Genomic DNA, 17,940 nt, shown 5'->3' with positions numbered 1-17,940 from the left:
AGTAAATCTAATATTCTGCAATGTGATGGATCTCTTATCTGAGGGTTAATTTACTGCTTTAATTTTTTACAAGGTGGAAATGTGATTTATTTGATTTTGGCTTCAAATAAACTGTCCTCTTTTCAGGGAAAAAAAAGTGAACAGTGGGTACCTGTGTTGATCTGAGCAGTAAAATACCAGAAAAAGACTTATTGGAAAGGACTCTCTACGCTGGGGAATGTGCACTGCTTTCATATGTGGTAGTTTCTCTTCTCTGCCCTTCAATGCTAGTGAAAGGGTATTTTATCTGGTTCATAGGTCTAGCAGATGCAGTTATTTTGGGAAAATCAAAAGATTTTTAGAAAAGGAGCTATCATCATTTTACTTGCTCAGCATGAAACTTTTGTAACTGTGATGAAAATAAACCTAACAGAACAGAAGGGAAAGTGGAGGAGTTGGAGCAGGGGGTGAGCGTATCGGAGAGGAGAAGTGAGAGCCTGTGGTCATGCTTCAGTAAACTGCTTGGGGGAAAGAATTGGAAATAAGCTGATCTACAATGCGGCATTAAGGTGCACAGTGAGCCCTGTTCTTTTCATGGGGACACATCAGCACACAGAGAGTAGTGCACAACAACATCATAGTGCTGTGAAAGATGGGGCTGCAGTTCTCCCAGCATGCTGCAGTGCTACTCAAGCTCTGTAGAGGACATCAAAGATTTATTACTCTCTGAAATTCAGATTACTCTGAAGTACTTTGATGGGGAATCCATTTTAGCAAATAGCATTATTGAGTTTAGAGGTACACTTCTGATTTATTATGAAAATACTTATTTATTCTTCTATGTAAAAACAAGTAATCACAGCTACCAGAGTTCTGTCCAACATTTCCTGAAAAGAAGCACACACCGCTGTTGTGCACTGGATTTACTGTACATGTCCCTGTGCACGTTGGATGTGATATGAGCATGCTGTTCATCTTGGATTTCTTGATATTTTACAATTCTCTTGCAACTCCAGGCCTGAGTAGGCTACAGATATCACCAAATCCAGGACAAATTGCCATTATGGACCTGGAGCACTCTGGTCCCTACGCACATGCTAGAGACAGAATTTCTGCATATCTAGGGGCCATGTCTGGAGTTCTGGCAGTTTGATCAGGGTTTTATTGGGATGTACCTAATGGTCATATTCTCAAATTGAGTACAACATTTCCTAATGGTGAAAAAAGATTTGTTCGATGAGTGTATGAATTGCTGCTGTCACAGGTACTTCTTTTCAACAATTTTTTAAATTAATATACCTCCAATATTATGAGAATTTGGCCACCAAAAGCTTGTCTACCCACTAAAAAGTCATAGCTCTATGAAACTGAGGCAGTGGTTCATCAGAACACTCTTATTTCACTTTCAGACTGGCTTAGCTTGGTATTCCTAATTAATTAAAAGCAGCAACACTTATAATATGGTCAGTAGTACTTCAGGTACATTAGGGTTGTCCTTTCCTATACATCCATGAAGTACCTAGATCCTTTGAGCCTGTTTGTTTTTTAATAGTTTTGTCTGCCTTCATTCTCCATTGCTGCAATTTTTATGTACCACTTTTAGCTTTCTCTTTTGTATGGTGCCGGTGCAATAAAAATACACATACACCCACAGATTTTTATACTTTTTAGTGCATAATAAAAATAGAAAATGAAAATGGAAAACATCAGATGCCTGTCAGTTGGTGTGAGTATCTTCAACTGAGGAAAAAACCACCAGCATATCCTGCCTTTCCCTTGACTTGCATTTTAAAGAAGCTTATTTGGAGGTTTCTATGATGGACAGAGACCTGAAGGAATTGAAATCTGTGATTTTTAGGAACCAGAAAAAATATACCCTCTTTAAGAAAAGGCAGATGAAAAATACCAGTCATTTCAGTCCTCATTTCTAAGAGATGCTTCTGGAAGGCAAAGAAACGACTAATAGGAATAGATGTAAGAGTTTGTGATCTTTGCAGAATTTAACTTTAGTCAGGAAGCTTGAACATGAAGATTCTAGTTGGTGGCAATGCTACAATGCTCCTGGTTTCTTACTTTATGTGAGTACTTTTAAGAAACCCACATGCTAATGTTTCTCAGAGTAGCCAAAACACTATTCCTAGCCTTGTTTGGTATTGTAATAATGTCATGGAAGAAATTAAGACTAACTCTAAGGCATAAGCACCATTAGTTTCAGGATGATGACCAAATCACTGAGTGCTAAAGAGTAACTCTGTTCCATCTGTACTGGATTTGGATTTATTATCCTTCACTTCTGTAACATTTTAAGGAGTGGTGTTGGGCAAATGGTTGCTGTGGTTTTGCTCCAGAAGGTCATTAATATGCTCGATTTTCACTTCTAATCTGTCCATGTTGTATTTCTGTCATAGTGGATGAAACACATCTTTACTGTGATAACCTGTTGCTATTGTGTGTGTTTATTTGGAAATCTGGTGGGTTTGTACAGGCGCTGCCAGTACAAACTTGGGCTGCTTGAAAGGCCATTGCACAAACTTGCACCTATGGAGCTGCATCTGAACTGCTGTGTGGTAAGATTTATTTCTTTGTAGTTTTTCATTAAAGGGGTTAAAACAGGGTTAATATTTGCATCTCTCCCTGGAATATTGAGGCCTTAGTATTTAGGCAGTGAATAAACTGACTTGTAGCGAATTAGAAATCTGTGAGTTGCATTAAGGTAGTAAAGCCTATACAGTGTTAATGTGCATGTTCCTGAGCTCTGCTCAGGGGGGCAAGAACTGTGGATCCTTGTGACCAAAAGGCAAGTATGAAATTCTAGGTTGTCAGAGGTTCACTGTGAGAGTTTATTCATATAAAAAAGAAAGGAAAAAAAAAAAGAGAGGAGAAGGGGTATTAACTTTTCTGTAAGTTCCCTAGCTCTGTTGAGGCTGGGAAATGTCATGTCCTTTTGTGTAACTTACTTTTAAATCCTTTTTCCCTCAGGACCTTGGTGAGTAACTTTCTGAGAGAAAATTAATGAATTTTTTAATTCCTTTTTAGAGACTAAGCAATGGTTAGAGGAGTATCAGTGATGATCTGAAGGGCAACTGAGCAAATCCCTTATTTAGGAGAACTGTTCTGCCACTATGTATTTGGAAAATATTTTGGGTATTGTGTGTACCAGGCAGATTTTAAATTAGCTATAGATTTTTTCATTCTTCATGTCTGGTTCAGTAAAAAGATAATTTGCCCTATAGCATGTGTCACAGTAGCAGCTGACTACACACTACCGACTTGGTTTCAGAAAAGCTTTTTGTGGTTTTGACAGTTCATTTTCTTCTGCATTGGGAAGATTTAATCTTCATTTTTATGTTTCCACAACCAGAGCTTTACTGGGGTGTCATCTCTGGAGCTGAAACCTTGGGATTTCAGTTAGAACATTCTGGGTACATATCAGGCTGGTAAAGCTGGTTTGGGAATGGACAAATGCACACACCTCTGTTCTGCCTACTGTGTGCTGAGAATAGGTTTCAAATGAGTATTCATCCAGGTGCATCAAAGATTTTAATATTAGGGCTAGTGCAATGAGAATGTCTCACTTTCATAGACAGACCTAGCCCCAACAAACCTTTCTTAATGAAATGTTTATTGATAGGTCTCTGAAATACTTAGGCTTTCACAGACCTTTTTTTTGTTAAAGCCATTCTGATAATCACTATTTCCATCCATGTGTGGCAACATGTAGAGCACAAAAGGAAAGGTAGATTCTGCTTTCTGCAATTAGTACATTTATTACTCAGTGAAAAGGCATAGAAACAGGCATTAGATTCAGTTATTTGTACTTTATTTCTGTCAGACTCAGAGAACTTGTGTATTTGACTTCAGAATTCAAACAACACTGTAATAAGTAACATTAGTGAAATATTCAATAACTTCTACATCACTTTTTAACTACCTATTGTTCTATAAATCCTGCTGTTCTTTTTCATTTTATAATGGAGATCAGAGGAACTTCCTTACTGCTGTTGTGGATTTTCAACTCATTCTGCTTTGGTGATGAGAACATATCATTAGACATAAAAAGTTATGAGATTAGTGTTTTTTCTTCTTGAGTGGAGTTGAATATATAATTTTTTGCAGTACTTGTGTTATAAGAAGTGTGTAAATACAGAAACATATCCTTATTTATGGTTTTGCTTATTGAATGTTTAGAAAAAATTACAAACTTTTTTTGTTAAAATATAACACCTGCAGGATACAATGGAGATTGGATACAACCAGTAATGGAGAATCACCTTTGCATTCAACCTGCTGTTGAATTAAAAAAAGATAATTTGTTCATAATGAAGAATAGACCATAGTAAGTCTGGAAGTTAATGAATGTTTGGGAGGCAAACATCACGGAAATCTGAATCTTGTCTGTAATTTCAGAATTTCCACCTGTTCAGCACCTGCAGTCCTTACGCCACAAAGGGATCCCTCTAGTAGAATAGTTTCTGATAGTAGATCTAGAGTGCAGTGGCATTTTTGTGGTTAAAATTTGGGTTATTGCTTTATAAAACAGAGTGTAGTCTATTTTATTTTTAGTTTGTAACACTGTTAGCTCTTCTTTTCTCCTTCTTTTCCAATTCAGCTCTGACCCTAAAATGACTTCATGTATCAACCATCTGCATCTTCCTGCAGCTTGGTTTTTTTCTGAATAGGCATTTAGTCCCTGTTCTACATACTAAATGTCTGTAGTATCACTTCTAGAGACTGCAAGTATTACATGTCTTGCTCTACAATGGATTTTATTTCTAGAAAATAAGTAATTTTAGTGCATCATTTTTGTAATGGTACAACAACAGCTAAAGAAATATAGTCTCTGAGTATTTCTGTAGAATCATAGGAAAAGAGACTGAAATAGAAAGGGAGAAAATGCAATAAATGACTGTCTCAAGGACCTAGTTTTGTGTTTAGCTGAGCCTGACTGTTTGTATAGCCTTGGGGTCTGTGGGAAGGGCCTGGAGTGACATTGGGGCAGTTCAAACTCCTGTGTAGCCTAGAGAAGCCTCAAGGTTGTTACAGTGCTCTACCTACTTTTTCTAGGCACCAGGGGACCTGGATATGCATATTTTCTCTAAATAAACCACCTGTTCTATAGTGTTCTGCTGATACTTTGTAGCTTGTCCTTCAGCCTATAAGTTTGCTTGGTTTTGTGAGCTGTGTATAGACTGTATGGAGCAACACCACTTATGGAATGGGGAGTCCTTGGGAAACTGGCTGAGCTGGTTGTATGGTCCCTGTGGCTTCCAAAGAGCTATATCTGGGATAAGAATTTAGCCTGTATTTCCCTATTCCGCTACATATCACACAATGTTATGTTCGTGGTAGTTACTGGGCTTTCTTCAGGGAGGATACAGTGTCTGATCCCATTTCTTCAGTAACTTACAAAGCTCTTTAATATTACACAGTCTAGCTAATCCCATAAATTTTACTAGAGTTGACTATACAGCGTAAAGTTAAATACTTACTTCAGTCTATATTTTCTCTAACAACTGGGTCAACAAAGGAGACTCTGTCAGGGACAAATATGCAAGAAAATCCAAATAATTTTAAAGAAAGCACTCTTGTTTTTGTTTTTATAAGAATTACGGCTATGATGATTATTACTTTAAATGATTAAAGACTAAAAATAAAATTAGCTGTACAAATCCTGCATCACTCCAATGCCTTCTGGCACTTATCCTGTTTGAGTGCTAACTTCTTTGTACTGCTTGATGACAGCTCCACCCAGGAGCAGTCTGTCTCACTCTTGGGTGAGTTTATAGATTCATAGTAAATAAGCCAGAAGGGACTATTGAATCATCCCAATCATCACAAGCCATTACAACTTCCCCCAGTTATCCATGTAGCATTTGCTCTTAAGGCTGACTAAACAGATCTGTGATCTTCCTGAATTTCATAGGAGAAAATGGAGTGACTTCATGTGGTTCATTGGAGCACCCTAGGACTCAGAATTTGTGGTTAATTTAGTTTGCAAAGAACTGTTTGTGGTGCCAGTAGTGAAAAATTAAAAGCTTCTCACTAACCTACCTCATGTTAGCGTTTGACTCATCTTACTGAGAGACTAATAATTATCAGTATAATTTAATCAAAGGAACTGCTTGTATCCCTAAGATGTAACCTACTGGATGAGTGAATTGAAACTCCCCCCCCCAGCAAATTAATCACATTTTACCCATCAAATCAGAGGGACCAGGTCTCCGTATTTCAGACTTTGAGCCACAATGCAGTTTGTTATGTTGACTACAAGAGTTTAGGAATTACTGAATTCCCCGATGTCTCACCTTTACTTTCATGAGCTGATCTGCTTGCTTGCTGTCATGAGGAATAAATGTTCTCTTCTACCTAACAGGTTTAGCAGGGAGGTAGCAGCACACTCAAGGGCAGCATCAGCCAGAGCCAGCTTTGTGAGCAACCAAGAGAGCTGGGCCACAGACTGTGCAGATGGTGGTCATGGGACTGTGTGCCTGCCTGCCTGGATATCGGGGTTGTGAGGAGAGGACTGAAAGAAAGCTGAAGAAAAAAAACAATGAGCAGTTCCTTAAGGCTTCTGTATGCATGGGATGTGAGTGGAGGAGACCTCTGAGCTGTTTGGTTGTACACTCAGGGCAAGTGGTCTGTGGAAGAAAAGACAGGACCTATTAGGAAGGCAGCTACTAGTGTGGAGTATGGTATGTACGCCTTGGTCTGAGACATCACAATCCTGAAAATATCACAGGAGCTGAATGATGTGCTAACAAACTTCAAGGAGCTCTGGTTATTCCAGCTGTGGTAGAAATGGACCTATAGGACCTACAGGCAGCTGCAGCCACCTGTGAGTGGCTTTCAGCTGGAGACTCTAAACATTACAGGCATGACTGTGCCCATGACTGGAGCATACTTTGGGAACGGAAGTGTAGCAGCTACCTGAGTCCTGCTTGAGATTTCTGAGGGCAGCTGACAGCAGTTTCTGTCTTTCAGTGCTTTGGAGGGAGTGGAAGAGATCCCAACTGCTGATGATCCATATGAATAGCAGTGAGAGAGTAGAAAAATATGAAAAAGTAGTAGTGGTACACTGTCTACCCCCTGGACTCACTGCCCCATAGTAAAATAAAGAGGTACTTAAGGAATTCTAAGATGAGCATTTGAAACTAATCTTGTTTGGCAATTAGAAATAATACATATTTTTTGAAATCTCAGAATATCCTCCTAAGGGCATGTAAGTGGCTTAAGATGACTTACCTAAAGGAAAGAAAAACTGGAGCAGTAGCCATAACCTGCTTGTATCCATTGTTACTCAGGAATGGCTAGAATATTTGCCCAACGTAGGCTATAAATCTCTTTCCAGGAACTACTTTGCTTCACCAAAGCAAGAGTTTCTGGAGAAAGAAACTCCTCAATCACCTCTGAGTACTTTGGTCATTTTGTGGCCATATTCTATAATGTATTTCATATAACAAAGTGTGTTACCTCTGCATATTTGGGTCATGGGGAACGTAGAGGGCTCATCTCCCTGTTGGGAAAGGGGAAAGGTGGGATGCCACAAGGACACTACAGTCCGTGGTTGCAGTGAGTGGAGCAGGGATGAATTTACTTAAGCTGATCATCTTTCTCAGTCAGGAGCTGCTGACAGTGGGTAGAGGCTTAGTGCAGGAAGCAGCAGTAGAAGTGTAACATGCAGAAACTTAGAAGCAGGGAGAAAATAAGTGTGAAGAATTGCAGTGCATGATGCTGTTGGAGAAGAATGAGGAGGTGACTCTCATGGCTGAGAGTATGATAAGGGAAGAGAGAATGAAGCAGAGCTGCTCTTACTTCGTAAATCTGCCATGAGGGATTGATAGGGGCACATCCCTATTGTGAAACTTGGATCTGTCATGATCTTGCAAATAACTTTGAAGAGGGTATTTTCTGTCAGGTGAATGGAGCACAGAAGTGACTGCCAAAGCTGCAGAGGCTTGTGTTGTGAAAATGAGCCAGTGGGCTTAATCCAGGTTTTGTGATTTGAGACTGAAGGTGATTAGAGTTTAAAAAAAAAATAATCAGATAAGTTTCAGCAATGTCCTGAGCTGTTCTTTGTCCCACAATATGTGACAGGAGTGGAGAAGGTCTTAAAAAGGCTCTAAGTGAAAGGGAAGGATTTTCAATATCCTTTAGGTACTGCTTTTTAAACTTTTGAACAGGACCTCAGCATTGAGATGTGGAAAGTGTTGAATATGATCTGCAGCAGAAAGTTCAACACTTGTTTGCAGCAGAGTTTTTCCCACCTTAGGAGATGAGCAGCAAGTGAAGCTGAAAACTCAAGAATAAAAGTTTTGTGGATTTTTCTATTTGACCCTTGAAAACAAAGAAAATTTCAATTGTTACGGTGAGTGAAATTTTAAAATTAAAAAAAAAAACAGCATAAAACCAGAACAAAACAAACCCACCCAAAACCTCACCAGAAACAAAACTACTTTTGTCTAGCTGGATTGTTTACCAGGTCTTGCAGACAAGAGTCTGATAGTCAAAAGAAATCCTTTGAAGTCAGCATTCAGGTTATGCCCTGCCTTCTGTAATTCTGTAGGATTGTATTGCCAACAAAGATGACCAAAAAAAAAAGTTACTTATATGGACAAAAATGCTATTCCCTGAAAGTAAGTCACTTGCATGATGCCACTAAAGCAAGACGTTTTGTATATAAAGCTGATGAGTCACTTAAATGATTAAAAATTTTCATATCAGTGGCCTTCAATTACACAAGTAATCAATTTAGCTGCCATAATGCAGTGTCTAATATGATGTGAAGTTGATATGATATGACTGCTGCATTATGTATCATGCAGCTAAATTATACCAGGGAGTATATTAAAGAAAATTAGCTTTCACATGATACATTTTGATGCACTTATGGTTAGGTAAAAAAAAGTGAATTAACTGAGCATTTTCATAAGTTAATATGTATCTGAGAGAAGAAACTTGCATAATTCAGTGCATGATATCTCTTGGGTAGCTTATTGTAATGAATTTCACTGAAAACATACCAAATGCTGGAATAATTTCATGTAGCAATTAGGTAATAGAATTCAAAGGTGTCTTGGGCTTTGCAGATACACAAAGAGAATAATTCCTATAAAGCAGAATACTGAATTGCTGCTTGAAGATATGTATCCTGTCAATATGCAGAGAGCTGGGGCTTGGAAAGGTGTGTGCTGGGGGGACAGGGAAAGAAGAGCAGACTATACCAGTATTCTTTAGACAGCTCTTTGTGCTTGGAGTTTCATCCTAGGTTAGCAGCTCATTACAAAGATTGGATAGAAGTAAATCAATAAGAAAAGAAAGATGTGTAGAACCTTAAGAAGAGCCTGTCACTAAAGGCAACCAATTCTGCCATGGGTGACCTCCCTCAGTTATGGTGACTTCTGCTGAGAAACAGATGGACTGATGTGTTTTGCACTTCCACTGCACAGGGCTGAGCTGCAGTGTGAGCACACGCTGTGTCTGAGACTGCAGTACAACTACAGGAGCTGACATGAGCAAGGCAGTGTGAATAGGAGAGCAAGAGGCAGTGCATTCTGCATATCTTTTTGCACTAAGGAATTCCTTGGAGGCTGTTGCCAGCGGGCCTTTTAATCTGTGTTAAGGCTAGATCCCTGCAGACATTTAGTGAGCTGTAATTGCTTCCTAAGTAGAGCCTGCTGCCTGCCAACCGAGTACACCCCATTTGTAGCTGAGGGTCCAACCTGAAGAACTTGATTACTGCTTTGTAAAAGAGATGAACACCAATAGGATTAGACAGCACAATCCTAGTGAGAGGATGGTGAAGTAGTGAGAACTCTGTTTTAGTTAACTGCAGAGTATGTGAGTTGTTTGCCTTCTTTTTCTGCCCCTTTCCTTCAAGATAATGTCTCTACAGTGCCTAGCTTATGGAACACTAGTTGTTACTTGCAAGCCTATGTATCATGTTTTCTCAGGTGAATTCTCTTAAGGAATCTGGGCTTTTTTCTGTTTGGTTTACTTTACTAGCTTTCACTTTGAGTTATTTTAATAGTGGATGTTTCATTCTCCATTTGAAAAACTATGATGGGACTTGCCAGCTCTTTGATGTATTGTGCTATTGTGAGTATATTAATAGCAATGAACATCAAGTATGTACTGTTCTAATTTGGGTTACATCCATGTCTGTACTATAGAGGTATTGAAACAAGTCCAGACTCACAGTTAACAAACCTGTATTAACCTTGGACCTTTGTAATGCTGGTCAGAACTTCAAATATCTACTGTCAACTTGAAGAAAAATTGGAGAACTGCCCTTTCCCCCCAGCTCCCCAAATCTCTGATAAATTTTGCTGAACCATGAAGGCATCACAGGCTCCAGTGCAATTGTGTGTACGACAGCTGTAGCGTGGAACACGAAGGGATAGACCTAAAGTAATCTTGCTGGGTAGGATTGCCACACTGCCAGGCAAAAATAAGCACTGATGTGACTTCTGAAGGGCAAGTGGTGTTTCAGAGTACAGAATTAACCTTGAGAGAATGTAGTAATGAAGGATGGCTCCATTCTCTGCAGCCATGGACTCCAAACACTACCTTTTCTGGGGTAGTTCCCATCCCTTTTTCTTTCCCTACTGTCAGTGCTATCTATATTTAGGATTGTCTAATTTCCATGTGGGACTGAGGAGTAACAGATTTCAATAAAATAAAAACAACCAAAAAATCAGACACCTGTTAAGACCCCTGCCACTGTAAATTATCATTACACCATTAAAATCCCGAGTTAGCATCACTTCACCTACAGCTCTACGACTGACAGCTCTTCTACTGCATTTCTCTTAATTGAGTTTTTAATCAATCTATTTAATTCCTACTTTGCTATACTTATTTCCATTGTTTTCTTCTCTCTTTTTTTTTTTTTTTTTTTTACTTATGAGAGTGTCTTGTAGAAATAGCAGTCTGGAACCAGTACAAAGAAGATGATGAATATGCAAAGCCTGCCCATGCTCCAAAACATGTCGTAGCCTGATTTACTAATACTGGCCTTGTATAGAAAAGGAAGGTCTGGAAGAACATACCCTCATTCTTGCTTTATGTGGTGCTTTGTAATGGAATAGCAGCTTCAGGGAAACAATCATTCTGATTCAGCTGCAGATTGTGCTGTTGAGAAATTCATTTTAGCCCTTAGAGGGAGCCACAGCCTTGACTATGGAAATGGAGTGAAAACAGGCAGGTTTTGTTACACCCAGATATCTGTGATAGAGGAGGGTGGGGAAGGGTTGGTTCTCGATTGGTTTTGTTTTTTCTAGCTTTTAATCGATGGGAACTTGTGAATCAGAGACAAGACTGGTTGTGGGGAATGCCCTAACATATTTGCTTTTCCAGTGACAGATTTGTAGGGTTTGGAAGGTGTCAAATGAATGTTCATTTTACCTTTCCCCTTTTACATGATCATCTTCCTCCTGCACCTTTTGGTTCCAAGTTCTACTGTTCTCTTTTTGGTACTGATACAGCAGGACTTGAACAATTAAAATGTTGCACACTCCTTCCTCATAAAAAATGAAAAATACAAAGATACAAACCACAAAAATTTGATTAAGGCCGTGTAGTTCACAGTCTGGAAATCATGATTGCCACATTTTTTGTTTACTGGTTTTTCTATTAATTATATCCCTTTCTTTAAGGATAGAGTTGTATTACACCCCTTTCTTTCCCCGTAATGTGTAGGTTATAGCAAAATATTTTCATGTAAATGACATGGCTAAAGTGAGTTATATGATCGTGTCGTAAAATCCAAATGAAAATGCTGTTCTGCTGGCTCAGCATTAATCAGCATTGGCAGCTATTCCGTGCAGGGGATGGAGGCTGCACGTGCTCAGAGCAAAATGGATGAAGAGATTTGGAGGCCTTAGCCAATGAAGCTCTTTCTCTTTTCTTAGAAAATGAAATTAAAATGTTTTTCTGTGCCTTTTCCTCTCCCTCCCCCAGCAGAATTCATCCCCAGCAGATGAATTCTAGTGGCAGTGCTGAGGAGTGCTTAACCAGAAAGATGGTACACCAGAGATGGGACAGAGTGTGTCTAGTCCCAGAAGATGCCATTTAAGATTAAAGGAAACACCAAACTTAAATTTTAAACAGCTCTGAGCTCCTTGCAGAGAGTGCTAATAGTTAGATCATCAAGTTGTGTGCCAGTAATGTAATGCTTGCAAACAAAGAACTGCATTAATAGTAATTTTTATTTTGTGTACAGGCTTTCGAGATGTAATGTCTTTCTGTAATGATTTTAACTTAGCTTGGACTGGTGAACGAGGAATAACCAAGGTGGAAATGCACTGGAGACTTCATTATCCTTTTAAAATATTCAAAATACTTCCCAGGAAGGCTGGAAAGATGATGGATGGCCATAATCAGGAAGCGGGTACCATTACTTCAAATTTCCCCTGCTCTTCTGAGTCATTAATTAATCCAAATATTAATTAGACCTGGGAAAGGAAGGAAAGAGAGAAATTTTTATTTTGCAATCGAAAGTTTTATTTTATGTTTTGCCTGAGTTATCTCCTGTCCCTTAGCTTTCTGACTGTTGGCTGGAGCTGCAAAGCTCATTCATTACAAAATATGAGCTAATCCTAGAAATAGCAAGAGTTTTTATAGAAGGTTTGGTGTTTCTTCAAGGTTGCCGGTTTTAGACCTCATAGAGTTGTTTAATTTTCTGAGAAATCAGGATGATAATTTCTTCACAGTAATTCAGACTATATATTTGAAATATTTTTGAAAAGATGAACTATAATGAGAATCAGTGTCTACTAGGTTAAAAATCCAGTTTTGAATTGGCAATAGGTTACCACTGGGAACATTTCATGTACAGACAACAGATTCACTGGGATACAGAAGAGAGAAGCAGCTTTATCCCTGTAACAGAACCATGTCTCCAAAGCAGAGAAAAATTGTTTTCTTCCTCTCCCTTTGAAAATATAAGTTCAGAGTTATAAAATCTGTTCTTGGTTATGGAAGGAAATCTGTGACCTCTCATTTTTTGACTTTAACTACGGTGTTTTCTCTGAATTTTTGATTGTCAGACATCTCTCTCTAGCTTACTGTTAGTGAAGAGGGTGAGCAGGAAGCAAAGCTGCACAGATGCCTGTGACACCCCTGTGTGTTATGGGAGTGGGCTGTGAAAATGCTACTGTTAAAAAAAAACTAAAGGAAGGATGTGAAGAGGGCAGTAACATCTAAAATGATGTCTGCACAGGAAGGAAGACAAGCAGTGTAGAAATACAATGGTTTTACACAAATATTATTTCATTCCAGATAAAGGATCACAGCTAATCAGGATAGTTCTTACATTTGGACTACCAGTTGAGGAAACTGGCTTCTCAAGAAGCTTCATCACAGTGGGCAGGAAAGCAAGTGGAGAGGCTTGAAAATAAACTGGGCTGGAAAAAGAATGAGGGGGAGAATTTTCCTGCAGTCCATCTTCTTCGTGATGGTAATGACAAGAGGGCAGATGACTATATTTTTTGTAGTCAGGTTTTTTTATTCCTTGCAATGCATGTTTGGGGTCATTCTCACTGTATCAGAGAGGTCCTTTAATTGTTTTCTACTAGTGCTTCAAAAGTATTTCTTCAGAGGGGAGAAATGTAATTCTGAAAAGATTTGTCAGATGCAGAAGAAATTTGAGGTACTGGAATAGTGGTTAGTGATTAAACTTAATTGTCTGAATTATTTATTGCTTCTTAGTGCTTCTGGCCTGGTGAGGGTATATGGAAGTTGGACCCACTGTTAAATTCTCTCATATCCTACAAGGTGCTCGGCATAGAATGGTAGTGTGCTGCCAGCTCCTGATGAGGGAGCTTCAGCTCCTGATGAAGCCAACAGACTGGGCCTAATTTGGCCCAAAATATGCAAAGCATAGATTTCTCAGAGTTCCATCCATCATTACTGTTTTCTAATAAGTGGAACATTGGATGATTTCTCAAGCATGCCTGGTATTTACTCCCATGACTGAGGTTCTCTGTACCTTTGGGATCTGCAGGGAGGCAACCAGCTCTCTCCTGCCATGCACTCTATTCTCAGATTGTTATCAGATCAAATCAACTATTAATTAGTAAGGGAAAAGAAGGGACTGGTGAAAAAACCTTGATTCTTTGCCCTGATTCTCCTGGATTTTCCACCCCATAAAGCAATGCAAGTCTTAAAACAAATTTATCTACCAGTGATAGCAAAGATAGAGAAACTGTCACCCGTGTGGGAGTCCAAAGACCAAGTGGTATGTAGCAGAGTCTTTTTATCTTGGGCAGGAAATTAAGGGCAAAATTTAAGATGTATCTTTCTGCTTCTATTGGATCTTGGCTTATGGCAGATAGGGTGTTCTTTTATCTTCCTTGCTTCTCCTTTGTATTTCCAGTTTTTTATTTTGAGATTACTGCAACCCAGAGAAAAGCTACATCAGGGGAAGTCGATCAGATTCACTGCTGTGATTAGATAACACTTCCACCTCTAAGAAAACAAAATAATTCCCTCACAGATTAATTCCACTTGATCATTTGGTTACCATCTTCAAATATTTTTGATGAATAATCTTCAGGCAATGGGTTGTTCATCTCCTTGCTCTTGCTGTTTTTTTGGGTGGTTGCTCATTGAAAATTATCAGTAGCTTCCTGAAAATTTGTTTGTGTGCTGTCTTGTATCTCCATCCGGAGCTACTTCTGCAGCTGAATGCAGTTCAGAAATGGTTCTACTTGTCATGCTTAAATTCACATAATCCATGATGAAGAGTTTGTTTTTTGCACTGTGATAGTTTCTGATCAGGATTTGATTTCTGGTCTGGAAGTCAAGCAAAATAAAATAAGAATGATGGCGAATGAGTAAACCAGCAAAACTGCTTGCCCTGAAGCCTTTGCAAAGGTGAGTCTTTTTCAATTAGTGCCAAAATGTGGAGCCACAGCACTAATATAATTGAATAAAAGCAGAGAAACAAAGCCAACTCCCTCAGGGTCTCACTTTTCTGTACCTGACCGAGTGAAATAAAGAAGCAGTAACAAAATCTTCCTTAGCCTAGGATTTTTTTTGCCAAACCCTGTTTCTTAAAAAATAATAATAAAAAAGGTATTTTGTTTTAGGAGATAAAATCTGTACATAAGAGAGATCCTGAATTGCAGAGTAGCATGTGGACTTGAACTCTTTAATGCCCAAACATGGGTTCTGAGATTCTGCTTTATCTGAAGGCATCATTCAAGCTTAATCTTTGGTTTCTAGGTGAATACAGTGCCACAATCATGCTTCTAGGTGATACAGTGTCTTCTCTGGAATTTTGGTTTATATCAGTCTTGTTTCAGCCTAAATTAGTACATTAGTATTTTGCATATATCAAAAGAATGATACATGAGTAGGTGGATTAGCAGTTAAGTTCTTGAATATGAGGTCGTGGAAGTCATGTAAGTCTTTGACAGTTCCCTATCTATAAAGCAGGTTTCTCATGAGGAAATGCAGACCTGCTTTTGCTCTTCCTTCTTGTGTAAACACCAAACAGAAGGATGTGGCTCAACCTGCAAATGATCTGTGTTTTTTTATGACTCTGAGTGGCCAGGTCTTAGTTCATCTCAGAAAGTGACCCCCTTCCCACAAAGTGCCACCCTTCCCTGGAGGAGTTTTCACCCAGTGAAAACTGGCTCCCAAATCCAGAGGGTTTGCTTTTACTTTGTTTTTTATATAATTAATTGGCTGTTGGCCCTGATGCTGAAATAATATTGTTTTACCGATTTTAATAAAATTGTCACATAGTGAAAAGCCATAATCTCCTGGGAGAGCACCATTGTAACTTTCTCCAGCCACCAAGTGGAAAATGAATTAACATCAGGGCTTGCAGAGTCTGCATGAAATGCTGAGAACTTAGTCTTGTTTAATTAATATTAATTTATTTATAAAGTGATAAGATTCATGTGGCTTTTGTTACATCTGCTTTTAATTTTAGAGGCATTTTAATCAGTTTGCTGCATGACAGTATTTGTCAACACCAGGTAAATAGGACCTCTAATATGACTTACTCTGTTGAGACTAGTTAACAGCCTAGACTGGGAAATAATACACAAACTCGTTTCTCCTCTCTTATCAGAAGAGATCAGTTCCCAAAGTGACATAGATATTGTTAGTGTAGGTGATACCTGTAGCCATGACATCACTATAAACCCTTGGGCAACACTTACACCCTTGGGAGTGTATTGCTGCTGAAGGGAACTGCTTGACCTGAAAGTCTGAGACTTTCTCTCCATTGAATTTCCTTCTGCTCAAGGGTTCAATCAAGAATCCCTAATTTTTAATGGCTTGCAGTCAAGACCACTGAAGTGACTTTTTCTTTTTCCTCCTGGACTTTGCATTTTATATTTTTTCATTATCCTTGGCTGTTTCTCCTCCTTACATTCCCTTGACACTTGTTCCCACCTTTGGAGGATGAGATAAGCAGAGAACTCTGTCCCTGTAAAGACAAGGAGCAGAACATGTCTGCACAAAGAGGGCCAGAGCAAGAATCAAACCTCTCCTGGGCAGGCAGGTGTGGGAGAGCTCCTTTGTTGCAGGTTGCTTTCTGGAGTGCCATCAGTGGGATTTTGTCACTGTAGGAAGGATAATTGGAAGCAGATTTCTTTCTTTTTCATTTTTTTTCCTTTTTTTTTTTTTTTTTTTTGGAGTCACCATGCTGCAGCAAATTTTGCGTGACATGTATATTGACCCTGAGCTCCTGGCAGAGCTGAACGAAGAGCAAAAGCAGATCTTGTTTTACAAAATGAGAGAAGAGCAGCTGAGGCGCTGGAAGGAGAGGGAAGAAAAAGCCCGACTGGAGGAGGCTGTGCTGAGAAAGACAGCGAGGCGCAACCAGAGTAAGATTTGTGACCTCCTTCTATACTCAGGGGTTGGGGATGGTGGGCATGCAACTGGCTATGAAGGGAGACTACAGGGAGGAGTGCCAACTGTCCCCATAGGCAAAAAGACAGTCCAGGACAGCAAAAGCACTGTGTTCCTGCTCCTTGTATCTCAAGGCTGGTTCTTTCTTTGGGGAGTGATTTAATGCTGGAGTAAGGGGAATCGTTTTGAAGTGAATGTTTCAGTCAGGAAGGAGTCACTACTGCTGTTCTCTCAGTAACAGATGTACTAGGACCAAGTTTCGCCACCACTCCTGTGAGTTTTTTCTTCACCTGCCATCCCCCTCCTCACCGTCAGTCAGGCAAAAGCCTGTGCTGTTGAGGTTTCTTGAGTTGGCAGAAAATGTTTCCAAGTAGCTGGAGTAGGAGATAAATTTATGAATTTCAGCTTGTCAGGAAGGGCTGTTTGTGAATAAGACATAATGTCAAAACAGCCATGCCATATGAGACTAAATCTCCAACTGTACTAATGAACAGTCTCCAAGAGATTACATCTAGGGAGTAGGAAAATAGTGTGGCAAGGCTGCAAAAAAAGTAAACAACCAAAACCTAAGAAGAAGAAACCAGAAATGCATTTTCATGCAATACGTAGTTAAAATATGGAGCTCCTTCCACAGGCTGTTATGAATGCTGAATGTGTGTGCTGACTTCAAAAGCAAATAAGCAAAATAATGGAAGAAATATCAAAAAAGGCCTCTCCAAATGTCATTTTCAACTGACTAGTCTTGGGTCCAAGTGGTTTGAAATAAACAGAATTTCTTAGCTCCTTGCTCTTTTCTCTGAGTAAGTGACTTCCAACTCTTTCCCCAGTCACAGGATGATGTTGTTAGGCTGGTGTAAGATAGAAAACATTTTCAGCTTTGAAATGTAACTGCAGTGATTCCTCACTCAACAAGGAAATGTCAGAGATATGTCAAACACTCCTTTCCCTGTAAAATGCCAAAGATCTTATCCTATCTTTAAATCTATTAAAGCTTGAATATTCAAAAATTTCAATAACTTTTGGTAGCTGATTTTGAGAAAGTGCTTTAACGGTTATGGGACTGCAGTCGGTGTTTAAAGTGTTGCTTATTTTAAT

General features: G+C 39.1%; 1 protein-coding gene across 2 annotated transcripts in view; it reads left to right on the top strand.

The window, feature by feature from the left end:
• Positions 1-12,396: 12,396 nt before the first annotated feature.
• SH2D4B (SH2 domain containing 4B) overlaps positions 12,397-17,940 on the top strand; it is a 67,654-nt gene continuing 62,110 nt past the window's right edge. Inside the window, exons 1-2 of one of the 2 annotated variants that reach the window (XM_027649503.1) lie at positions 12,397-12,401; positions 16,632-16,820. In XM_027649503.1, coding sequence (XP_027505304.1) covers positions 16,637-16,820 — 184 coding nt within the window. In that variant the 5' untranslated portion in view covers positions 12,397-12,401; positions 16,632-16,636. Of the gene's footprint in view, positions 12,402-16,094; positions 16,821-17,940 lie in introns of those variants that run through there. The other variant, XM_027649504.1, reaches the window with a different exon arrangement.

The sequence above is a fragment of the Corapipo altera genome, unplaced genomic scaffold, assembly GCF_003945725.1.
Source record: "Corapipo altera isolate COAL_440 unplaced genomic scaffold, ASM394572v1 53, whole genome shotgun sequence".
Taxonomy (NCBI): domain Eukaryota; kingdom Metazoa; phylum Chordata; class Aves; order Passeriformes; family Pipridae; genus Corapipo; species Corapipo altera.
The sequence above is the reverse complement of the archived record's forward strand: the minus strand, read 5'-3'. Positions and strand labels throughout refer to the sequence as shown.